General features: G+C 42.3%; 1 protein-coding gene across 2 annotated transcripts in view; it reads right to left on the reverse strand.

Moving 5' to 3' along the window:
• The window catches only part of CalpC (calpain C), a 142,791-nt gene that overhangs the window by 95,375 nt on the left and 25,021 nt on the right, over nucleotides 1–22,395 (reverse strand). For both annotated transcript variants that reach the window (XM_071588410.1, XM_071588409.1), the window contains one exon: nucleotides 12,312–12,381. In XM_071588410.1, the coding sequence (XP_071444511.1) occupies nucleotides 12,312–12,381 (70 nt within the window). The remainder of the gene's footprint in view (nucleotides 1–12,311; nucleotides 12,382–22,395) is intronic.

Here is a 22,395-nt window from a genome sequence, read left to right on the forward strand (position 1 = left end):
GAAGCACCTCAAGAAGGATCTGGATACTACTGAAAAAAAATCTGCCGCCTCCAGGACGACGAACCCGGGCCCTCACGGTGGGAAGCCTGTACGTTAGCCACCGCACCATCCTATGTCCTCCCTATTATTATTATCGGTAATCTACCGGTTACGGTAGGTGTATATATATATATATATATGATGGACACACGCAACCAAACCATACAGCGACAATTGTCTTCTCTCTCTTAACAAAACACAACCTTACATTAAGCCCCTCTTCAATTGCGAATAATCCCTTCCTTTCATTCCGTCTAAATTCCCTATCCCATTCATACCCTTTCCTCATTCGCCAACTATTCTCCCCTATATTACAGTCTTCAACATCCCATAGCCAATCGAAATGCATCTGCATCCATATTTCCTGGCTCTCTCAATGATTTCTTTCAATAATCACTTCTTCTTCCCCACCATTCCTAGAACTTAGTCAATTGTTTTACTTTCCGTCCATTTAACCCAATCCACACCCAAATTTCAAAAGCCTCCAATTTATTTATGTCATCCCGCTTCAATGACCATGTTTCCGCGCCGTACAAAACCACGCTCCATACCAAGGTTTCGACGAGCTAACATCTTTACTCAGCGTCCCTGTCAACTACACCCTCCTCCATGGGAAAGTCCCTTACCCAAGTGCAATTCTTCTCCTTAAATCCCTACCACTTTGACCATTTTTACTTACCTATATCGTACACAGTACCCTATACAAGATGAAGGTCTTCCTAGGCTAACGTCATTCGCAATCGACACTTCAATTACACCGCGCATCATTATGTCACATCCCTTGAGAACTGTTTAAGAGAAAATGCCATATCCTAGACCCGCTCTATCGTCCAACCTTTAGATATTATGTTATGTACTTATTGCCCTCGGATAATGCTGGTCAGAAAGGCAGAGATAAAATATGGGAAAACCTTGTGGCAAAGTGAAAATGATTACACAGAAAAAGGCATGAAAATTAACGAAATAAATAAACGTTATGCAATTATGAAGTGATATAAAACTGTACTGAATGGAACAAGGAATTAATGCATCAAACGACTTAAATCAAAACTTTATATTTACAGTATATTTCAAAGAGGAAAGATGAGAAAACAAAAACGAGATTATCGATCACTTGATTCGATGAATCCAGTGATCGACATTCAAAACAGTATTCCCAATTGCCTATACTCGTTTTAATCGTACAAATCATCATCACTGGTAAAAGATATTTAATCTAAACAAAATAAAAGTGGTAGTTCCTCGAGGGGTTCGATCAACAATGGCGCCGTCGCTGGGCGCTATCATCCCCAACAACGGGCTTCAATTTCACTCGCATTGTGACGCCACGTCGAACACATCCGACACGTCAATTGTGTGTCCTCCGAAACAATCGAAGGTTGCGTGCACAGGCATCCATCCATCTCTTCATCCCTATTCCAACGAGGAATGCAGCGCCCTAGGGAGTTGGGGAACGGGAACGGGGGTGGAGAGGAGGGAAGACCGTTTCGTTCAGGAATTCGCTGCGGGGTGGGTTGTGGAAGGGAGCATCGAAGCGTATTCATCTCTCTCCCCCCCTTCACTCCACTCCTCTCCTCCGCGGGGGCAAACAATCAGCGTCTCGAGGTCAGTCGAGCGGGAGGCGATGGACGGTCTTCTTCGGGGGCCTCCAGCATTCTTCCTCCCCTTCCCCACCCAACTTCCGATCCGACGTATTATTGCCCTCCCGCGCATTCCTGTCCGCTCTCCGAATACCCTTAAAAAGCCCCTCTGGGACCTCTTGGAACGCATACCACATCTCATACTCTCGAGCTCCCCTCCTCATCCTAGAGTGGCCGAGGGAATGAATGATTTTGGGCCCGTGTGTGCTGAGTCCGTGCGTATTTACATATTCCGTCGTGGGTACTACAGCCGAGGCCATTAGCGTAATAGAGGACAGGTGGGACAATTGCATGGAGGCAGAATATTTCCAAAGGACTCATTTGGCGAGCTAAAAAACATAGCCTCTCGTGAAAACCGTCGAGTTAATTCCAATTTTGATTTTTTTTATCTAATCTAATCTAACTTTATCCCGGCATTCGGTTGCGACACCGAGCAAACACCTTCAAGTTATTCACATCGAAAATCAACATAATCGGAAAGGCCATTTTCTTCGCGCCTATCAAATACCTCCATGAATTTAAGTCTTATATTAAGGTTGCTTACTGTATATACGATGGAATATTAAAAAATATGCATCAACGCAAGACCCAATATAACCCATCTTACTTTTCCGTTAATTTAAATTGCGATAAATCATAATCCAGAATGACCCGAGATAGCTTAACTACTCCTCAAATCCGCGGCTACCACAAACATGTTAGGTGCACGAGGGACCGTTATGCCTAATATTTTCACGAAAATAAGCGGAAAAAAATTCGAATGAAAATGGAAATCTAAACAAGCCACGGTACTTAAAATCTTCTTTTGATAAACACCGATATATGTGCATGTAAAAAGGGACAAAATGTGCTCTTGGAAAAAAACTTGACGCTCCTCCGCTTTATGCATAGTACCCGACGACATATCCGTAAAAGTGCTGTGCGGAGAGACAGGCAACCGAGAAAATCAAAATTGCTGCCGAAAAATAGATGAAAATACCTAAAAAAAATAAACGTCGGCAAATTAGAGACATTCGTACACCCACATAATTGAACGGTCAAGGCTAAAAAGTCGGTTCTGATTCTTTCTCGAGCATATCCAGTTCTCCTGTCTCGCATTGAATAATAATAATACATACGGGGCCCTATCTGGACTTAATTGTCATGCAAATGGTGACCCCCAACCAAAGGAACGCAAGGGAATGCAAATGAAGAATTAACAACAGGCTTGAAACCAGCCCGGAAGAAACCTCCATAATGGAGGTGGTGGGGGATTATTATAATCTACGCCGACCTGAAGATACGTATTTGACGAATCACGCTTCGTTTTTAATTCACGTTAAACGGTTTGCATTCCGGCAAAGGGGGCCACCTCGGCTCTGGACTTGCACTTGTTCGTTCATATCTCTCGGCGGCTACTTCGACAATATCATAATAATCCTCATGAAAATAGAACAAAAATGTTTAAAAAATTAACAATTGAATAGTGAAAACTCTTCTCGAAATTTGTCACGATTTTCACAATCTCAACATTGAAAAAAATATACATACCATAACTCATGAACCAATCAGAATGCACCTCCGAACCAATAAATACTCTTAAGAAATATCTAAGGATGGCTAACAACATGAGATAATAACATTTTTTAAGTGAAATTATATTTCCCTGGTGGGTAGAGTGCTGGGCTACTACTGACCGGTTCGATTCTAGGTTGTTCGACTCTGGACACACTCAGCCCTTCTTCACCCAAGTTGTACCTGAATTTTTGGGGTACTAGAACTTGGCGCATGGAATAAGGAACTGAACCCGATTATGACCCTGTCAATGAGTGAATATCACATCCCGGATAGGGCTTAGTGTAAGGTTAGCTCTAACCCTCACCTACCAAATTAATCTATCGGAATGGTTATTTCTTCAATTTAAATGTCTCAAATCATCCGATACGGGAGAGAGGGGGAGAATTTTTAACACTCCACGGAATTCCACGGAGATTGGGTCGCCCCCGAAATGGAGGATGTATTTGGGAAGGGAAGGGGAACGAAATAATGACGAGAAGGCGTATAATATAATCGCAGAGGAATTTAAAAATGGGGGGGGGAGATAGTGCACTAGACTGACTGACCCCTTCCGAGTACGAATTCCTGGGCGCGCCAAACACTCGAGGGAGCTCTAACCTGGTTTTTCGAAATGGATTGGAAATCGCCAACGGGGAGCCACGGGAGGAATAGACCGGTTTACGTACACATTGACCTTGTTTTGTCTAACCCAAAGAGCGCGATTCACTTTCTAAGCCGAAAGCTCCCCCAGGGAATGAACAACAGACGGCTTTAAACACACTCGCACGCACACAAAAAGGGGTGGAGGCATTGAATAAACAGGTCCGAATCTCAACAACATCATGAAACGAGCCGCTAGCGATTTCATTTCATTCGCGACGAAACTGACGACCTTTTCTCTGCCATCAGCCATTGCCCTGCCTTCGTCACCGATCTAATTAAATGCACGCTCTATTCAGATACATCCCATAATACTATATTTCAATAAAAAATGTGCTTCTACACCAGCGCACTAAAAATGTTACGGCAGTCAAAACAAAGATAAATTCGAAAACATTTGAGAAGCACGAACCACATTAACCAATCTATTCCTTGAGACTTTTGTATTTACGAAAATAATCTTTGCATTTAAACTTTCCGTGGTGGATTTATGCAGCTTATCTGAAGATATATCACACTCCAATGCAATAGCGATCGAGTTTTCACCATTTTCTTTACCGAGTTCACAGTATGCATACACTCAAAAATACTCAGCATTGACAAAAAAATTAGAAATTGTTATTCATCACTTTAGACATTTATTGTGTTTGAACACACATTGCTACTTCTACGAAGAACGAGGAACAAGAAAAAAACGAGTCTTTAAACAAAAAGAGCACCGTGGCCATATTGTTTAAAACAAGAGTAAGTGCGCTCTATTTAATTGGGACCACGTCGTGAGTTTCTATGGATGACCGACGTCGTGACATGTTTCTTTAAAGTTACATTAAAATGGCTGGTGTACTAGTATACAAGGCACTAAGGGCTGCTACGCGTATCGCATGAGGTCACGCTTCTATGCGCAATGCAATCAAATGAGTTCGATCAATCGAACGATTGACTGATTCGGCCGATTTGTTCGGATCGAATCGTTCCAATTGAAAACATTTCGAACTTTTCACTTATTCTTTTGCTTCGAGTAGTAGTAGTAGTTTTGAGGGGAGGCGACCGACAACTGAGGTCATTTGCGCCATAGGGGATGGACAGGATGAAGGGTGGAGAGAAACCCGGCGTCGGCATAACCCTACTCTTTACGAAAGGCGCCAAGGGGTCTGTAGCTTAACGTCCCATCCGACGGACGGCGTACTTACTCAAAGTGCCCTCCACAAAGCACCTCAAGTAGGGATCGAGATACCTCTGAAAAATATTCAACACCGCCGGGATTTGAACCCACGCCCTCCGGGTGGGAAGCCAGTACGTCAGCCCCCGCACCATCTCGATCCCCCTTTTGCTTCGACCACTACATAAATTAATGAGGCATTAATTGTTAACGAGTAATTAATTTGCAGAATATTTGGTCCATTCATAATAGTACGTCTAATGCTTGAAGGCGACGGTAGTTTCACCAAAGCTGCCATAGTAACATTGCTTAACGATAACATTGACCTTGAAACAAGATTTACCTTCCAAATTAAGTCGATTATGCATTCGACTCGGTGTCTGTGTCGTACCAGCACAGCCGCAATCTATCACCTATGATGAGTTAGTTAATTTCTGCGTATTAACTGCGTTCATAGTAACAACCTTTGTTTTGTTGCGTTGTTTATTGAAACAAAATAATAAATTAACAGATCCTCCTCATCATAGACGACATGCTTGTAAAGGATTTCTACAATATTATACATGCAAAAGAAATGACATTTTAAATTAAACACAATTCAAAGAGAGGCCGCACGCCTTTCATAAGACCTAAGACGCAATACTAACGAGTTATTCTGCAGAGAAGAAGTGAAGGATAAAAAACAGAAGCGAAGATGTTATGAAGACATTATCTTCGTGATAAGTAAAACGTTAATAGAGTCAAATTATGAATCAAGTAAATATGCTTTGTTATATTTGCCACCTAGATCATATTTATTTAACGATAAAATCGTTTTTATACTACTGTGATAAAAAATTATCAATTTATAACACTTTTCACGTCTACATACTCACACACTCATTATTAACTGTCGTGTACCACGAGAATACCGACCACCGATTCGCTTAAAATTGATAAGTCACAATTATGAGTACAATCGCACTTGTGGCGTGACCATGGCTTTCATTTCAGGGAATGAAATTAAGATTCGGCATTTATTAAATGTATAACCACAAAATCTCCCAAAGATGGGCGCGAAATGGATCTTGACACCGATATACGTACTTATTAAATGCTGAAAATCGTGATGTATTCATGAGTTTAATTTAGAAACAAGCAAGCCACACATTACGCTCAACTCGAAAAAATCATTTCACGTCTCAGACATCTGAACGACTCTCCACGCGCAGATGGCAACAACTTTCCATATCGATCGCCATTTGTTTCGGAAACGACAAGTGGCCATGCTATTACCGAAGCGGAGGTTTCTTCATTCGCAACGGAGAACCAAAATACTCTTGTATATGAAAATATTTTGTATCTAGATTGAAGTCAAACTGTTGCACGCTAAATTTAGAACGCGAGAGAACACTGGGTGGCGTGATTTCTGGCTATAATCCCCGATATGGCAACTACTCTAACATTTTGGGCCGCTTAACGAACCATCCATGATAGCATCTCGAAACGATGCGATAATCGCATTGAGAGGTGGACTGCTCATGCTCTGATGTTTAAATTACAGATAATTTTATAATGTATTCAAACACATTCGGTGAAATAGTCCAACCCGCCGACCCGGCACGCTGGTAAGACGCACTGGATTCGATGGTGCCCCACATAATCTCATTCCGTACTAATCAGGGGAAACATTCGGCAAATCATGATTTGCGTAAACAAAAGAAGTGCGACATGGTCTCGTGAATGCTGAAAAGTGCCACTCATTACAAAAACAGCGGCGAACGCGTCTTACTTCGCTCTTCCGGCTTCATTTGTCATCTTCTTCTCGAAGAGTTTCGCGATTGATTACGTGCTACCGCTGGAATTCATTTCATCAGCACAATTTAGACCCAAAAAACCTAATTAAACCAAATTAGTTAATTTATCCTCGTTCAAAATTGCAGTGATGTGCTAATAAATTTACTGATTAATGATATTAGTAAGTAATCAATTGCTGAAAGATTATTAATAAAATTATCGATCGATTTACTTACCGCTGCTGGCGATTGTTTTTAATTGTTTGAAACGCCGAAAGAAATATCCGTTTATGGAAAAATTCATTAGCAATATTATATACCTATTACAATATTTTTGAGGCTAGCCCAAAAACGTTCACAATTAGCCTTGTATAACTGAGCAGAAAATTCAAAGTAATCCTTTAGCCGCTAATAGCTAACAGATGGCATTTATATTAAACTGATAAACGTATAAAAAATAGCAAATAAATCTTAGTTCCGCAGCCATTTCCAAAAAAATAAAGAACATTAAATATCAGTAGGAAATAAAATATAACCATATTATGTCGAGACTTACGACTTCATTCCCGCAGTTATGAAATACGTAATAGTCTTGGGACTTATGACTAGGGACCACAGACCCATTACGAGTATAGATCAGCATGGAATCGGAATACGTCAGCCCGCATCCTATTATATGACAGTATCAATGCTCATCTGTTACGGATCTGAGTCATCCAATCATGGTTTAAGTTAACCATTAACGAGGGACAAAACAGAAGTAGTTGGAGCCTCCATATTTGACAATAACTTGTAAGGAGGTAGGTTTATAATTGGTCGAGCTTAATAAACACACGCCGCCGTCGTGAGCGATAAAGGATGTGGAGTTTACGTTAGCTGTGAGTTGAGTAATGTTCTTCATTCACTCAGGCCGGTCTTAATTGCAAAACTAAAGGCACAAAAATCAACTTTGGGTTCAATGCTATTTTTCACACATATCTGTAGATCCGTAGCCTCGGGAACGAACCGACTTAACAATAGCAGACCCCTTAAGTGAAAAAAATCACAATAATATTAGAAGCATTTCTTTTAAGTCTTCGTAAGGAACGTGATTTATCCGTGATCAGTTTCCTACTGCGACCCGATTCGCGAATAATGCATGAAGTCGAGAATTACGGCCATCTTAGGAATCATATTCCCGCTCTGCGACGGCCATTCAAGCACGCTCCATATTCCGGGTTGCATCTTGAGCCTCTCACGGAGGTAAAATCTACAAAAATTGATCCATGATTAAGGGAAGAGACTTTCATAAATCAGGCTATGAGAGAGATATCAGTGTTTTCCTCCAAAGAAATCATAAGCTACAGATTCAATCAACTAATGATACACTCTCTATTTGCTATTCATAGGTCTCATTTGTTTTTCCACGGCCTTCAAGACTCCCTGGAGTCGCCAGGAGAAAGTGCGAGGTGGTCCGCTTCTCGTTTCAGTTACCACAGCAAGACTAATGAGCATGGAAATTCCGAAAGGTGAAAACAAAAGAACCAGTAACCTTGGAGATTCGCACACGGTCGTTGGGGTGGAACTCACAGAAATAACCACCGCAGCGAACGAACCATTCCCCGCCCACCCCGCCTGCACCACTCCCTGCGTATGCCGCGGGGTTTCGCGTGGAAATACGCGTTATCAGAATGTCCGCTTGTGATAAATGATGCCGAAAATTTTTCAGCATCTCGCAGATTTTCTAGGAACCTGAAAATCATTTTCCTGCGTTGTCACTGTACACGAATCATGTCACGATCTATCACAGTCTTCAACATCCCACTGCCAATTAAAACGCTCAGCATTCATCCGCCCTGCCTCTTTTTCATTTCTCCCAACAATCATCTTTCCTCTTCCCCCCCCCCATGTCCAGCCCTTCCTCGTTTTTAGCATGAGTATAGTTTAGGGGAAAACCTCGCGTTGCCTAAAAGGTGACATAACGATAACTTCTCCCGTTTGCGACGTGTATGTAGTAGTTACAAGGAAGTGAAATTTTTCCTGCGAACGGAATACGAACAGACACGACAGTGGAACAATATTTAACTCGAAAACCCTCTCGCTGCAACATCGCGAGGGAGTAAGGCGCACGGTGTGTGCGAATCCGCGTCGCATCAGAAACGTCGTTTTATCCGAATCCGGGTTGCATACATAGGCATCAAAGGCGTACGAAATTAGATGGCGATAGAAGACTTTTGATAGCGCACAGATCGAAGCCCTGTACATCAATCTGCGACCCAACGGATGAGTTCACTCGGAAAGGAGTACAATCGACTTCGATCGCATATGCCCACTGTCCTGTAGATATACGAGTTCAATATCGACCACGGTCGGCTTCGATACTTCAATACGAGTGGCATCCAGCCGTCCTAGTAGTAGTAGTTTAAGGTGAGGCGACCGACAGCTGAGGTCAATTGCGCCATCAGGGATGTACGGGAAAGGAGGAATGGTGGAGAGAAACCCGGCGTCGGCATTACCCTACTCTAAACGAAAGGCGCCAAGGGGTCCGCAGCTTAACGTCCCATCCGACAGACGGCGTAACACTCAAAAGTGCCCTCCACAAAGCACCTCAAGTAGGGATCGGGATACCACTGAAAAATATCTGCTGCACCCAGAAATCGAACCCGGGTTCTCTGGGTGGGAAGCAAATACATTAGCCACCATCCCGATCCCCTAATTCGAACCAAACCTTTCGGATCGCACTAATACCACAATTTAGAGATCATAAGAGGTGAGATTGCCATTCCATACTCTTAAACATGATATTATTTTTTGCTTTTATCATTGATTGAATTGATAAGTTAGCAATCATCATCGATAAATATCATATTGAAAATGTATTTATCTATATTCGTTCATTTCACGAGTGTGCGCTTGATTAACCATGATTACCATGGTAACGTTTTCCACGATATTTCTGCGCGCGCGATCAATATTATTCGCCTTGCAAGTACGTACGGTCGACTTGGAAATCGATCAAGCAGATAAAAAATCGATTCGTTACGTAACTCCAACGCGTGAACGCCGACTTGAAGTCGACGAGGCGGAATCCTCCCCATCCATCCATTAACGATTCCCACGCGACTTCCGACTTATAAAGGGAAGATGAAGGTCAATGGTGCCGTTGAGGTGACATCGTCTGGGTCTCCCTCGTGCCCTTAGCCCAGATGAGGCGGCGGGAGACGGCGTCTGGTAGGGGGAGAGAGAGGTTGGGAGGGAGGGAGTGGGTCGGGAATGGCACATGCGGCCTACGGCTGAAATCAAGACGTATTAGCATGCGGTCCACGGTTTAATCCCTTTCCTCCTGAATTGGAACACGCTGCACTTAAACTATTCAAGCCGTTTGTAGGAAGGCGTCTGCTTTGTTGCGTTGTTCACAGAAAAATTAATTTGTCCCAAAAACAAACACGATCTCATTCTAACCTAAGAAACTAAATAGTGACATTCTCAAAACAAACTAAACCCAAAGAGAGACCATATTAAGAACTTCTTTGATTTTGCGCATGCGCGTAGAAGAAACCAAATTTTATGAAAGCGTGGCTGCCAGGAGACTGCCGCCATCCGTGAAAAAGAGGAAGCCACTGGTTCTTTATTTAAATTTCTAACAGAAATCGAAATGGCAACGACAGCAGATTGGATGTACGCAAAACATTTAAAATTGAGTGTTTTATTTTTGCATAGATATCTAACGAAGGATTATCAAAAGTTTGGCTGACGATTGAAATCACACGAAATCGGAATCATCCATTTATTTGTAAAAATGTTAGTAGTAATCAATTTTGCCATAAACTAATGTCGACGGCAGCACGCATACATGTCAATTGTAATTTCTAGGAAATGTGGGAACAAAATCAAAGAGCCGGACTTGAGTTATGGATCGATAAATATTGCATTATTTTTGGCAAACGTCGATCATTTAAAGGAAGTCCTGAAATGTAATTGTCAGATATTACTCGAGAGATCGACTGAAATTCGAGGATTTAAAATCCCATTCCAACGCGAGCCCAAGTCGTCCTAGCGATTCAAAACATTTCGGACATCGCCAAGATGATCCTCCACACGGCGAAATGGAGTCAATAGGTACTGATTCTTGGTCTCTTTTCAGACAATGCGTTATTTATTGAGCAGGACATGACACGCACGCAAGGCATATGCGTAATCATTGGATCAAAATAATGCTTTCATATGGCCTGATTGAAAGGAATAAAAAGAACAGGAGGGCAAACCAAAGAAGGAAAAGATAGGAGTATGCAGATTGCCCCATGGGGGGGACTCAAGGATGACAAGGAAACAACGCAGTAGAATGGGGAAAGAAAACTGAGGAGGCCAAGTCGCCAGGCAGGGGAGTGGCTTGCATTCCAAACTATTGAAAAAGCAGCAGTTTTGAGGAACGGACGTTACGCTAATACTTACTATCCAGATAAAATGAATACACCATGAAAGAGACGAATCGATTGAAAATGACGTCCCAAATTCATAACCAGGGAAACATTACTCTATTGTTTTGTAAATAATGTGGTATATCTATAAAAAGCACGAAGAAAGAATCAAAGACTTTGTGTTTCTACAGAAAAGAATTAATTATTTCCGACAAGTTTCGCTACACTCGCTAGTCGGCAACAATAAATTCTTTCCTGTAGAAACAAAGTATTCGATTCTTTCTTCGTCCTTTACAAATGATTTCCACAAAGTATCAGCCTCAACCAGCTCTCAAATATTGTCTACCTATAATTTAGTGTCCCATTGTGCTTCTATTTATCATTGCGTGGAGCTAATTGCGATTTTGCAGAGCGTAGCTACAATGACGGTAAATCAATGCCTCAAAATATTTTCAATCAACTACTATAAAAACACAGTTTACGTAAAACGCCTATGAAAAACTTTTAGAAAATCTCAAGGCCTTCGCGGACGCATAAAAAAACGATGCGATCACAACTCTCTCCTGGATTAGCAGGCAAAAAGATACGAGCCCTTAAGCAGAAAATTAGAATTGGGTCAAAATTTGCGCATAAATATATTATCAAGCAGTGCCTGGTAAAACCACCCAATAAAAATTAGAGCGGCGATATTTTCTCTTTCATTTTTATGACTTTCGCTAATTTCTGTCCTGTTCAACGCATGCATGTATTGCGACCCGCTCCAACGGTGGCTAGTTCGCGCCATGAATCGCGTTATCTTGGGTTTCGCGAAATCAAACATAGTGACAACACGCTAGAATCCTGAGGGTCCATAATCGAGCCCCAGTTATGTACGATGCAAAAGGCGCGTTGAAGTCTCCTAATAAGTAGGCTCTGGATGAGACGAATAAACAATGATTCGAGGGTAAGAGTAAGTCAGAATTGCAAGAGGTTATAAAGTGAATTCCCACGGAATGAGAGAGAGCATGATCAGAAATTTGTCTTGGTCAAGAAATGAAAAATAGGTCATTTCGCTCGTTAAAATCCCCGAGGGACACGAAAGGATTATTGGAAATACCAGACTCACCCATCTTGCCTGGGATGATGTCGAACTGCGCCGGGGCATCGTGGACGAAGACCGGATGACTGCACAGTTCCTGTAAGAACACCAATCGGCGAGAGAGAAATATTATTAGAGTGCCACTAAAATAAAGGCAATTTATACGAAAATTATCTTTCCCATCATTGAGTAAAGGTGAGAAATGCAAAATTATAAAACAACTCAAAAGTGTGAGCCTTGAATACACTGAAAACATGTGCAACCATATTTCCGCTCTTTAATAAACTGGATAAAATTCTTTACGGTATTAACAGATCTATTAAAACGTTAAAAATATCACCGAGGGACCAACAAAATGCCGCTATTCAATCATTTTATAGGATAAAATTCTCTGGAAGGTGTCGCAGTCCTTGTTGGAGGTTTAACTAGATAGATAAAAAATCATAAACACAGTAATCAACCCGAAGGTCGGTTTAGTAGGTGATGGTAGAGTTCACCCAGTACTAAGCCCTATACGGCGTGTGAAATTCACACATCAGGGTAGGGGGGCCAGTTCCTTTCCCTGTGCCGGTTATGGTTTCCCAGGAAGATCTAGTACCCGAAAAATCACTTTAGATTGGGTGGAGCAGCAGGTGCCCAGAGTGCCTTGCCCGGAAATTGAACCCGGGACCCTCCGGTCAGCAGTCCAACGCTCTACCCCTGGACTACCGCGACCCATAATTTGATAGATACTAAACATAATTCATCGACAATAATTCAAATGCAACATTTCATGCCTTTTCCAAGAGTTAGCTTTCATGAAAATTTATCTGATATTCTGACGTCACATTGGACAGTTCATATTGTGTATAGGTACTGGTGTAGCAATAGCATCGAAATAACTTTCGGACCCTAAAACTCTCTCGAGGGTGGCCTAGCCTTCACTAGGGATGTTCTGCGTGCCAAATGGAGCCCTTCATTTACTTCTAACTGTTCCAAGTAATTATTTTAGGTGCACATGGAGCAGTTCATTTAATGTTCATCACGAAATATACCATTGAGTAAATCAACCGGAACGGTGGAGTAGAACAAACATGGAGAGAGCAGGTTTGGAACCGCAATGAAGGAACTGGAATGAAATTGTCTTCTTCCCAAGGAATCCCATCGCACCCCCCACCACGAGGATGAACGAAAAAGAAAGTTTGGCACATGGAGGACATCTTCCTTTTCAAAAGAGAGCGGATATGGGTTTAAGAGCTGCCCGAACCTGAAAAAAAGTCGTTTAATGCTTTTACACTCTTCATTTCAGGTCGTGAAATTTAAAACCTGGGAGGAACGGCGGTACATTTTTTTAATCGTCATAGAAACGCTGATCAAGGGAGGGGGGAAGTATCCACCCTTTCACTGAAATCCGCGCTGACATTTCTACGTCCGTAGCTCTGCCGCGTCGTGAGCAGACACAGCTGTTGCCACCGCTCCGACCTTGCCCCACCTCAAACAGCAGCGGTGCCTACAAACGCCTTCCCTCCAGCACCCTTACCACTCCCTCCCCCCGCCTACAATAACCAGTAGCCGACAGCCATTCAAACCGCCTCGCCCCGAGCACTTTTCTCGGACGAATACCGAAATTTCTCTCCGGAGCGACGAGTCCCGTCCCGAAGGTTTCCCGGCTAAGGACGATTGGAACGAGTGGTGGCGGAGAGACACAGGCATACTCGCAGTGAAGGCCAACACATGCTCTCACACCAGTTTAAAACTTCCCCCTTCAGAATGAACGGCCAGAAATACACGCAAATTCTCACGCGCGCACGAGAAAACCCGAATACAAATACGAAGGTTTCCACGCTTCGTATATCTCGAGAATATACGTAGTGTTGTCTGCGTAGAGCAGAGCAGTTCGTTGTCTCAACAGTATTTCCTTGCCTAGTATCATCCATCAACCAAAAAAATGCACTACCACGAAATTTTTCTTGATAACAATTTTCGATATCTGAGATCACAAGAGGGAAATTACAGAACTAATACAGTACCTGTATATACCGGTAATTATGATTACTGAACATCGCATGGTGTAAGTCACCTCCAAATGATAATTCCTGAGCCAGTATCTCGCAATTTCGGCACGAGGATGGGCAGTGTGGTCTAATCATTTCTTAGTTCTGACCAGTCCAAAAGACCAGACCTCGCGAACGTTTACTTTACCATGCTCTTGTTACAAAATGAGGGCAGTACCTTCTTTGGTAAATTATTTTTGGCACATATATTTAAATTATTATTAATTATATGGACATGGTAGTCGAGGTAGATCGCCTATTGATCAGAGAACCCGGGGTCGATCCCTAGTAATTTTGGACATGAACAAATTTGCACAAGATTTTTTGAGAGCCACATCATCTTCAAAAACCGCAGACGCCACTAGAAATGCAACTGATTCTTATTGTCCTGTCACAATGTGTGGATCTCTCTATCCAATTCTCGGTTTGCAATGAGATCAACACTTCAACCTACTACTCGTGTACAAAAGGATGGGAGGAACGCATTTTCGTGAATTTTTCCCGTTTTTCCGGGCTCCTGAATATTCGACGTCGCCAGGTAGTGGGCATATTAGTGGTGCTGTGTATTTGTTTGATCTTATTTTTGACGTGCATCTATTTCAGGCTTGGAAGCATATGAGAGACAAGTCTCAGTTGATGGCAACAATAGTAACTATTAGTGATTTCCAGCTAAGATGGTGTTTATGAAAAAAGGCATTTTGTATATGTACACATTTATTTTATCGAGGGATGTGAAAATAAACTTATGAGAATTTCCCAAAAATGCGGTTGTCTTGTTTCATTTATGGAACATTCATTATTTGGGTGTTTTCTCTATTAATAAATTATTTTTAGTACTTTGTTATAAAAATACTCCCAGCTATATATCCATGACAGCAACGTAAAAAAATATATATTCCAAATAAACAAGATGGCGTGTTTGCGGAACAGCATTTCTGTTCCTCGAATGCAACAAGAACAACTTTCCGGTTATTATATTGATATACGTATGCATTCACTTCGGAATCACCATTTTCAGTAGTGTATGAGACGAAATAAAGTTTCAAAAAAAATTTACACTATTAATATTCATCCTTAGGTTAGAGAGAGGAGTCAAACACGTCCTCTTCCACATAATAGAAGGAATCGCCGGCTGGATAAAGACAGTTCCCGAGGTGAATGAAATAACACCGAACTATCACGAAAATCAGGACTATTTTCAAAAGATTATCTAGCTTACGGATGAAAAGCAGTTATTGGGCCCACTTACAATAATTGGTCCCAGCTTCTAGTTCTCATTATTAGAGCGCGACGTTCAGATATGCCTTTTTCTTCAGAAAAAAATTGTTGATTTCACTTGGATCATGTTTATTTCATGAACTACGAGTCATTAATTGTTACGCTTCCATCCGCTAGGACTTTAATTTAATGCAATCACTCATTGGGTTAAACCAAGTTCTTCTAAATCAATTTCACTCATTGTCTGCCATGTTTTTTCCATCCAACAGGGACCACATCGTCCGGTACAATTCAAGCGATGCAGAAGTGCTATTCGGGGCGGAATCGTTTTTGCCTGTGGTCTTCTTAACCGAGATTATAGCCGAGTGCTTTATAAACTATCCATCCAGCTCCATCACTGTACGTACAGTATGTTATGATATATTATATATATATAATATATATTATGATATATTATATATATAGTATATATTATGATATATTACGATATATTATTAATAATTAATTTCCCTACCTATATTTATATATATATATATATATTTATTTATTGATAGGGAAATTAAATCATTCGATTGGAAAAATCAGCGATAAATGATCGAGTTATGGCAGAAAAAGTTTTCATTACATTTTTAAAAGATGTGGAAGAGTCTTTCATCATTGCTGAAGGATTACCAGAGGATTTCAATCGCTATGCGTGCTGAATAGGTAGGAATGCAGGGATAAGCGGCCTTACGTAAATAAGGATCACAAAAGATGAAGCCAATCCTCTTGACGTTAGCAACTTGGCCGGTACTTAAATCGAGGGTTGCTTCACTTTGTGAGCTGGCAGGTAAAGATCTCGCTTTCCCTTCCCGTCGCAATTTGGACGCACAAGAGGCTCAAAATATGGAGCTTGTTTCCAAAAATTAGGTGCCAACAACAATATTTTTTAAAAAATAGACGACAATGGTGCTTGTTGGGCGATACCTTGAGTGGAATATTTGAATTTCCCTGGTGAGTAGTGGCGCTTATCCCGGGGATGGGATGTTATTCCAGTTACCAGGCGAAAGAAAATATAAAATCCGTATTTGGGCCAGCGGAAATTCACTTTCATAAATTTTCCAAGTTTTGGTGCCTTTTGGAATCAACCACCAAAAATGAGTGCAACAGTGAGAGACACAAGCGGAGAGAAAGAGAAGACAGACTTCTACCTCCAGATAAAGGCAAATCCCCTCATGGCTTTCATAATGATTCAAATTTGCCTTGAGAAATATAAGCATTTTTAGACGATTTTTCGACATGATGGAATAGTTTTTGTTTATTTAACTGTAGAATCAACTTCATAGGCAATTCCGATTTAGCATTACAAAGTAATTCCATAGGGACTACATTCGGGCTCTCCTGACGCCTCTGGTGGTCCTTATACCTCCATGCGATCTCAGCAAGCCATTCTTGGTTTGCCATCTGGTGTCCGAGATGAGAAGCCACCAAAGTTTACGGAAAAACCAGGACGAGACTCCAATCCTCGACCTATGGATCACCCCGTAAAACTGCCAGGCGTTTAACTTATGACTTGGCTCCGTTAAAAATATATTGCATATGATTTTGCAGTTCAGTTCAACTGAAAACTCTGGCTACATTGAGGGCCAACTCGGAAAGGGGTGGCGGGGTTAATGGGAGAGGGTTCGCGGAAGATGTCACGTCCCGATCACATCCTATGGATGGGTCTCGCACACCCACGGCGGTGGGAATCGGTGGTGCTCCTCTTACAACGAAACAGCACCCGTCGGGACGAACAGGTGCACGAGGGGGAGGGAAGCGGGGGGCCGGACACGCCGCGGAGTCACGACTCATCAAACACCGGGGGGAGGGGGTCCCGTCCGCCCCCCTGCCGCCGCTGGAGGGGGCGTGGCGGGCATTGATGTAGGCGCCGGCCGACCGGAAGCGGCTGCCGCGGTCGGGCGACGGGGAGATCTCGACGGGCGACGCTGCAATCGCGGAAGTCCACGAGCAAAGCCACCAAACCGCATCGAACCGTACCGAAAGGAATTGGTCGCCCGCGGAGGAGACGAAACGTAAAAAAAACACGCGGAAACTTTTTTCAACGGAGACGACCGCGGGAATGCCACCCGAAAGTTCCACAGGATGTCCCTCCTCTTCCCTCTCGACGCGTTCGATTCCTAGAGAACGTCCTCCTCGGACCGTTACATCTATTAAAAGATTATCTGCCAATCAAAGACAGGGGCGGATTCAATGGCGGGCTATGTGATCTTTGCTCCCCTCCTTCACGCTTAGTGATATTATTTTTGCTTCAATAAAATTCTAAATGATCACTACTTACATATTTGGCCGACACCACTTTCGAATTCTTGTTGCCTCCTGAACACACAGTATTCTATAGCAGAGTGAATTGTGGCCACTGAATCGGTTCAAAGTTTAGCAAATTAAACCGATTTTCGACTTTCTATCTACGAAAACGGATCGAAAATTCTTCCGTTTCAAATTTAATGCCACCGCCTCCTTTAGAGGCTTCCTGTATCCCGTATAGATCAAAAGTAGGGTATGGACGGTCCACCATGATTATTATCCTCTCATTTAACACGAGAACATCCCCTTGTTACCCCTGGGTTATTCCCATCACCAGTTCTTCGTGACTCTACATGCCTTCACGCCGACCAATGAGCATAACCCCTATCCCTTCCGCTTCCTTTTGCTTACCCAACATTCTCACTGCCATCATGGTCTTAAAACACCCCAATACTACCTTATATTATTGCTCGTACCTGCAACCACTTTCCCCAAGTTTCTCAAGCAACACTCCTCTCTCCTTCTCTCACCACATTCAAAACTTCTTCGCTAGCCTTGCTTTCCGTCCAATTTATTATTTCCATTCCTCTCCAACGCCGTCATAAGTAAATCACTCCAGAGGCCATGAACTCCCTTTGAAATCTATCAAATATGTATGTAAAAATTCAGAAAACGGCAAAGAAACTCCATGTTTATCGTATTTCTATGGATTTCAGTTAAACTTGAGTAGAACCTTTCTACAACGGTGCAAACGAAGGAAAATCAAGTGTTAAAAAGCCTACGTCAATATATATCGCGGATGAGACTTCATTCTTCAACCTTACTCAACTACCGTTGCCAAGCAACCTTCGCCATCCCCCCAATAACCGCATTTGATCCCTAATGGAGTAGATGATGAACTTCGGGACGTCGGTCGTCTTAACGGGGCAGTTCTTCAATTACCCAAGGCAATTTTCGGCGCTTTTTACCTCACCCCACCTTCTTACAAGGCACCGTAAGGAACTCTACCTCCCCGTCCCTTGAGTAATTATCGGCACCCTCCTTAATATCAAACAGGTACCATTTTTTACGGGAAAAGAAGCGCATTTCTGTTTAAAGAAAACGTTTTACAGTGTAACTACTGACCAGTTCGGTTAGGTGTTAGTACTGAGAAAACAAAACCTTGAAAGATGACATTTGTTATTTTAGTGGTTTCATAATAGGCACACACAGTGAAATTAAGCAAACGTTTCTAACCTTCAAATCGGTCGATAAATTGCAAGAAACGGCGGGAGATGTCGCGACAGTAATTTTGATGGTCATCCGCTTATATGAATTGCAATACAGCAATTTCAGAGAGTAAAAATCATTCGCCTAGGCTGGAATTCGGACACAAGCACTCGGAAGGACATTAAGGGATCAGGGTTCGAATCCCGGTCATGAGAAATGATTTTTTAGACTCTAAAATTGTTGAATCGGTCAATAAATTCTTATATGCTTCTAAAACGACAGTTTTAAGAGTGAGTGCATATTTGTCAAATGTTTACTTGTGTCAATACTAATTAAAAGTGCTTCTTAACAAAAAATCGCTGACAACAATTCAACGATAAATCTTAGGTGAGAGTCCTCCTATATTCCATCTCTCCCAAACCCCCGATGGCAAGGAAACCTGATGAAATGGCACAACCCTCCCTCGCCTCAAAATCCTTAAGCCGTACGTACCTCTTTCCTTTTATTATACAGTTACGTGAAACAACAAAACGTTTATAAATAAATGACCAACGAAAGGAATCGGTCGCCTGATGCTGGGGCGGAAGAAAAAACTGAGCGAAGAAGCTTTTTTTTAAACGGAGACGACCGCGGGAATGTTCACGAAAACGGCGCGAGACCATCGGACTCCTCCCTACACCTCGATTCCCAGGGCACCGTCACACCCGTTAAGTGCCCACCACCCAGGACTCCCACCAAGGAAACCCATTGCAATCTACCACAGTTTCCTTATAAATATATTGATCTTCAGATAAAGCTAGACATTGGCACCTCGCTACCGGTATATATGGTACACATATCCTATGCACCTTGCTACCGGTATATATGGTACACATATCCTAGGTACCTCGGCACTTGTACCCTCTGCTCCCCTTCCGTCCCCACCTCCTCAACGACCGATCACGCCAACAAGTGAGCCTGACCTATGTATGCGGAGTAATTCCAACACTATAAAATCTTAAAGTTGGTCTTTCTACGACAAGCACTGGACTATAAATAGACGACAAAGACAATCACCAACACCAAAACCGGAATTGGAGGAGGAAAAGTTCAATAAGGAGGGATTCAAAGCCACGCCTTTGGGCAAACAGACGAGGCCATTACCCCGAGGTAACGAGGGAAGCTCAAAAAAGAAGAGTAAATCAAACAGGGGCTTATAAATATACGATATGTTTCAATCTACAAGTGCCTATCACGGCCTAGCTGAAGGTTTATGTTATTTTGCCTTCTTCCTTTATTAACAATTTGTTTCTTGAACTGAAGCGCTTAGTTCCCTACCATTTTCGTGTCCGACAACGCCATGAGGGCATCAAATATTTTGTCCACGTCATAGTCCCTAGGGCTGGTATCGCTTTTCTGTAATAACGGAGTAAGTAAGAGTTAATGCGTGAGTGTGTGAATTATTAAATTCGCTGAAGTAGGTCCCTGGCGTCTGGATTAATTTATTCACAAACCAACTCGGTCTCTTCCTAGTTAACGCGTAAGTGGCTATGGTAGCTCAGATCCGGTCCCTGGCGCTGGGAATATTTCCCCAAAAACCACTTTAAGGCTAACCAGTGTGGCTAAGAGTGTAAGGGGATCTTGATGGAGCAGCGCCTGGCGTACTGACTTCCCACTCTGAGGGCCCGGGTTAGAATCCTGGAGACGGCAGATATTTTTCGCTAATTGAGGTGCTAGAGGAGATCAATTTGAGTGAGTATGCCGTCCAGCAGATGGGACGTTAAACTGCTGACCCCTTGGCACCTTTCATTAAGAGTAGGCTAATTCCGACGCCGGGTTTCTCTCCACCCTTCATCCTTTCCCATCCATCCCTACCGGCGCAAATGACCTCAGCTGTCGGTCGCCTTCCCTATATCTACTACTACTGAGTGCGTATATGTAAGTTCCCAAATACGATCCCTGGCGATAGGATTAGTTCCCTTGTAAACCTATTCGGGAAACCCCTCCTTATATACGAGCGTCTTACGATTTTGAATGTGTGTCTGATTACTGGCGAGGGATTAAATTCCCCGCCAATCATCACACCAATCTTAATAATCCCCTCCTTTTTTCCTTCTACAGTAGCTTATAAACCCCTTTACGGCTTAAGGAAAAATTATGCAATACAGTCAGCTTCCTTGGAAATTAATTCCAATATGCATTTGCGGTGCAGCTGTGAAAATGGACGCAGAAGCGTGGACAGTACACTGCGCGCAGAAGAATGCAATGAAACGGTTAACACACAAAGATGGGCGTAAATCGTCGCCAAGAGAAAAAAAATGATTCATCTTGACCGGGGTGTGAACCCGGAATTTCCTCCATTCTAAACTACCGAAAGGGCGGAAGACCATCGTACCATCACGACAAAAAAAATCACTTTTAAAAAAACCCCACGAGATCACTGTCGTCTCGTCGCACACGAGGCATGAAGGGGGTAAAGAAAAAAAACATCGGTAGTGTGCGCCAGCATCCCTGTCGATGTGCCGCTTGGGTAAGACCCGACGCCCAAATCACCCGCCTCCTCAGGAACTCCTTTCTTCTAAATGCTTCTCCTTCCATGGAGAGAGAACCCCCATTTGTTCCGGTAGTTTTCAAAATCGGCCCATCAGACAGCTAAAAGTGACGTAACTGTCCATGATATTGCAAAAAACAGCTAAAATGGCACTCAGAAAAAATAGGGAGGGCATAGATTTAAAAAAGTAACTAGTTATAAATTCCGTCAGCTATGAGCCAATGATGGCGATCGAATACTTTTTGATCGGCAAGTCTTCAATTATAAGTTACTGTAATTAAATAAATAACGAAAATAATGCCATTAATATATATGCGGCTCGACAGCAAACGCTTTATAGAATTGAATACAAATAGCATCATAGAATATTACATTAATCAAATTATTACTCGTCACAGATACATCTTAATAGTAACAATAACAGCGCCAAATAAATTGTACAATTAACGGATAGCTTTCAACAATAATTGCTGACAGTATTCGAGTCAAGGCGCCATTTTCCCAGCCACGACGATAACTCATAAAATATTAAGAATTTATTTTCGACGCGAGTAATCGTGTCGTTTTTCACGAAAATGATAATATTCTAATAAAATTGACAAATTCCACTCTTTCAAAAAACTGGGCTATTCCTTCGCATGAGAAATTATGTTTTTATGATTAAACCACGATCAAACATTAAGGTCAACGTGTAAACACCCTTTGTGAAGGAAAATTATGAGACAGGTAACTTCCGAAGCGTAAATATCTGTAATTCCACTGAAGAAAGCTATGTCGTACTTTGATGGACTGCGGTGAAATATTCAAAATATATACTATGTGATTATTCCTCTCG

Source organism: Hetaerina americana, unplaced genomic scaffold (assembly GCF_022747635.1).
Source record: "Hetaerina americana unplaced genomic scaffold, ioHetAmer1.1.p SCAF_3, whole genome shotgun sequence".
Classification (NCBI taxonomy): domain Eukaryota; kingdom Metazoa; phylum Arthropoda; class Insecta; order Odonata; family Calopterygidae; genus Hetaerina; species Hetaerina americana.